At 42.8% G+C, this 4,636-nt stretch overlaps 1 protein-coding gene across 1 annotated transcript; it reads right to left on the reverse strand.

Annotated features, from left to right (window-relative positions):
• Positions 1–698: 698 nt before the first annotated feature.
• On the reverse strand, positions 699–1,653 carry MYADML2 (myeloid associated differentiation marker like 2). Its single transcript, XM_073588557.1, has one exon. It carries the CDS (start codon positions 1,602–1,604, stop codon positions 699–701), a length of 906 nt encoding a protein of 301 aa, XP_073444658.1. The 5' UTR covers positions 1,605–1,653.
• Positions 1,654–4,636: the final 2,983 nt, after the last annotated feature.

Consider the following 4,636-nt stretch of genomic DNA (forward strand, 5'->3'; position numbering starts at 1 on the left):
TTAGTGCTGGATACTACCAGTCCTTTAAATTTGAAAGCTTTTAGCTCAGAAGAGGCATGTTTGACAAGTATTAGCTTTAGGATCTTACCTGAGAGAGTTTGCCTTGTCGTGGCTGGTGGGTTCATATGTATTTTACAATTTGTGCACTAAGTATCTTCTTTTTAAAAGCACATTCGTTTTAATAGCAGTAATGCTACAGTGTGCTGCTTTATTCTTTTGCTTTAATCTATCTATTCATTTAACTTATCCATCCATCTACTGTATCCCATAATATTACTGACAAGTTGTGCTTGTCAGTTAGCTTGAAATGTATCTCGATTTCAATGACCTGTTAAGTAACACCTCACCTTGTGAATCTACAAGATCACACAATCTTTTGTGATTTGCCACCTCTGTCGCTCATGGTACACAATTCATTATCCTGAGTATACGTATAACACGATAATAATTTACAGTTACCTATAGAAGTGAAAGTCAAAATTTATTAAAAATAGACTCTGTATAAGTTATGATTGGCAGCTCATTTTGCACCCCCTGTTACAACATTAGTGCATAAATAAGCAGATGAAGAACATGATAACACAACATAATAACATTACAAATCCCATAGATGTGACAGTGTTGGTTTGGTGCACAGTATATATAATAATTCCTCTGGTCCCCCTGTCCAGTACATAACTATAATTAGTGGGTCCATGTTAGCGCTGAGTCACAAATCGCAGTCGTTGAGTGTACACCAAGTCTGCAATGTAAAGTAGTAGGTTGATATGAGTAAAAATGGTGACGACCAGTTGACTGTCCCATGGGCATCGTCCCCAAGAGCAGCGTGATGGTCTTGTTGGTGACCCATATTTTGTATCGAAGCAGAATACAGGCCAGATGACAGACGCACTTATGTACATCAATATTGCCACCACAGTATAGATGACCACAAAGCGTTCAAAGGGGCAACGTAATGTGACTGTCCGTCCGGTAATGTTGAGCGCTACCACCACCACAGTTACCACGAAGCAGAAGCTGTACACAGCCACACACCACTGAGTGGCCACATATTTCTTATACTGACTTTCTGTTGCCAGAGCTCCAAATATTATGCATGCAACAAAGGCTTGGACAACCTTCAGCAGCCCGGCCGCTGTTGCCATATAGCTACAGGGCATGCCAGGCCTGGCACGTGTCAAGAACACCTCCACGGCATAGACCAGGAACAAAAGCCCAGCGCAGACGCTGACAGCCAACCGGTGGTTTCTTGTAAGGCAGTCAGGTGTACAGTTCAGAGTGACGAAGTACAGGGGGTAGATGACAGAGCTGGTGAGGGTCATAAGGGCTGCCAGCATTGCAAAGGCCGCAGTAAAGTTACCCCAGGAAAAGTTGTGCAGGCAAGACTGTAGTCGTGTCAGGTCACATACAACAATAAGAGCTGTGACAGCAAAACAGAAGCTCCAAACAAAGATGCAGAAGGTTCCATAGGCAGCACTGAATCCAGCTCTGTGGAGAACCAGGCTGAAAGTGGTACATCCAAAGACAAGCTGCAACATGCGAACAATCCCCACTTTAGACCACAGAGCCTGCACGTTCAGATAGGGCCCACCAGAGTTATCCATGTCTAGAGGCAGTGGGAGATCAGTTGGAAAGTCAACTGCAGGATCTACAAACCAGCGTCCCAGCTCATGCAGTCAGTAGCCCTTCTGTCAGCCTCCCCAAGGAGTGTCTGATACCGCAGAGACCCTCACAGTGACAAGCATGTCCTGGGTATAAATAGGAGGCAGTATTTATAGTTTTGGACCATGTTCAGCTCTGATGAGATGAGATGGTTTTACTTACTGACAAGCATTCCAGAGGTCCACCTGTCATGGCTCACAAATACTAGAGCTGGGTAATGAGATCTATGCTGCCGGTAACGCACACACAGATTACGGTATAATCTTAGTAATAATTATCACAATGGCAATACACTTTTAATTGTGTTCATTTAATAGCTCCTTAAAGGCAAGGTTTAGTCTCGAGGACATGAACATTCCTTTTTACTTTTCCTCTTTTTAATCTTTCTGTTAGAGCTGGAATGTTCTGTTCAATGTAGCTGTTTGAGGCTTTGTACTTTTGCAGGATGAGTTGCACAATGCCATGTTTTCTCTACATACATTAGCATTTCATTTATATTATTTATAAAGAGCATTATCAGACTACCCTTTTAAATGTTAATTTTCTCAAAATGCAAATAAAATATTGGTAATATTGAATTGTTTCGCTCATGCACTATACTGTAGAAATTATCTGCATAACAAATTTTGGGGTCCATTTTCTTCTGCTATCATTGTGAAAATGAAAAAATTGGGGGCTAAAATTAAATTTTAGTGGGAAAAATATATAGATTTTTTTCATTTTCACAGATCAACGTGGTAAAGGGGTTTAGTTTCCAAAATGGGGTCACTTGTGGGGGTTTTACACTGTTTAGGCACATAAGAGGCTCTCCAAATGCGACTTGACGTTCTATCAAAGTCTGTGTTCCAAAACGTCACTCCTTCTTTTCTGAGCCCTGCTGTAAGCCCAAATAGTAGTTTACTCTCACATATGGGGGTATCTGCGTACTAAACGGAAATTGCACAACACATTTTGAGTTTTAGGCTGTGTGCCCACGTTGCGTTTTTTAAGCGTTTCTGCGGCACTTTTAGACGCGCGTTTCTGCCTCGGAAACGCTTAAGAAAAGCATCCCATGTAATCATAATGGAATACATACAGTTGTATTGCAAAAACGCGTAGGAAAACGCATGCTAAAACGCTTACAAAAGCGTAAAAAATGCTTACAAAAGCGTGTCATAAAACGCATGCTTTTTCCCGGGAAGAGGGTGTGCATTTCCGCTCAGGAATGTTCTGCTTCAAAAAAGCAACCTGGGCACATAGCCTCATTTTCTCCCGTTACCATTGTGAAAATAAAATATTTTGGGCTAAAATAACATTTTTTGTGGGAAAAATGTGATTTTTTTTTTTATTAAAGGAGTTTATACAGGAATTTATCCAGATGTGTAGTGAGCACTATGAACCCACAGGTATTTCATAGAATTTTACATTGATCTGTGAAAATGAAAAAAAAATATATTTTTCCCACAAAAAATTTATTTTAGCCCCAAATGTTTTAATTTTCACAAAGATAGTGCCATGTCACACTGGCAGAGCCCCTGAGGTGCCGAAACAGTAGAAACCCCTCCTAAAAGACCCCATTTTACAGACTAAACCTCTCATTGAATTTATCTAGGGGTGCACTGATCATATTGACTCCACAGATAGGTCACAGAATTTTATACCATTGGGCAGTGAAGAAAAAATAATCACATTTCTACCACCAAAATGTTGTTTTTTAGCCCCAGATTTTACATTTTCACACTGGAAAATGCTTAAAAGTGTTACCCAAATTTGCCATAGAATTTCTGCTGAATGTGGAAATACCCCATATGTGGTTGCAGAGGCGTACCTAGGGTTTTGGTTCAGGGGGGGGCGAAATTTCAAAGTGGGCCCTCAACAGATGACCGCGCTGCTGCCAAAAATAATCTATAAACAGGGGCGTAACTAGAAATGATTGGGCCCCATAGCAAACTTTTAAACAGGGCCCCCTCAGAGACACCCCCCTAAAAGACACACCCCCTTCAAGACGCACCCTCTTACTGATAATGCATACTAGAGTCACATTAAGTAACAGAATTAGAAATAATGTAACACAATTATTCCTAATCCTGTAACTCAGTCAATACAATCAAATTAGTTAAACATTGATAAGCCAGTGCTGCGAAATCATAGTGTACATTTTTTTCCGCCGGGGCCCCGGATCCCTTACACTACACGCATCGGGCCGGTGGGCCCCAAGACAGCGTTGGCCACCCACAGCACCCGCTGGAGCGCCGCAGTAATGTACTTCATTGGTCCCCAACCTTTTTTGCACCAGGGACCGGTTTCAAGCAAAACCATCCTTCCATGGCCCGGCAAGGCGGGGATGGAGGTGTGACAGGGGCGGGGCTATGGACACGGTTGTAGTTTAGCAGTGCATACTTATCATTTAGTTATAACATTTATAATGTGACTCAACTCACCATAGGTTTTGAATGAGTGGGAGTACCTGGCTTGTTTCTCTGTTTCAGTGGGAGCACTGGGCTACTTCTACTGATGACGTCACTGCTAATGATGATTGGAACCTACAAGGAAATGGAGCATTGAACACTTAGAAAAAATTGTACTGGAGTACTGTACATGCTGATTATTTTCTAATCATCAGAAAATGTATGTGTGGTTCCCCCCGTCCTGTCCAGCTGTGTGGCTCCCCGTTGTATGCATGGCTCCCCTGTCTCATCCTTGTATACATGGCTCCACTCCCACCCTCCCATCCTGTATACATGGCTCCGCTCCCATCCTGTATACATGGCTCCGCTCCAACCCTCCCATCCTGTATACATGGCTCTGCTCCCATCTTGTATACATGGCTCTGCTCCCATCCTGTATACATGGCTCTGCTCCCACCCTCCCATCCTGTATACATGGCTCTGCTCCCACTCTCCCATCCTGTATACATGGCTCTGCTCCCACTCTCCCATCCTGTATACATGGCTCCGCTCCCACCCTCCCATCCTGTATACATGGCTCTGCTCCC

The sequence above is a fragment of the Dendrobates tinctorius genome, unplaced genomic scaffold, assembly GCF_039654945.1.
Source record: "Dendrobates tinctorius isolate UK_male_01 unplaced genomic scaffold, ASM3965494v1 ptg000103l, whole genome shotgun sequence".
NCBI lineage: Eukaryota > Metazoa > Chordata > Amphibia > Anura > Dendrobatidae > Dendrobates > Dendrobates tinctorius.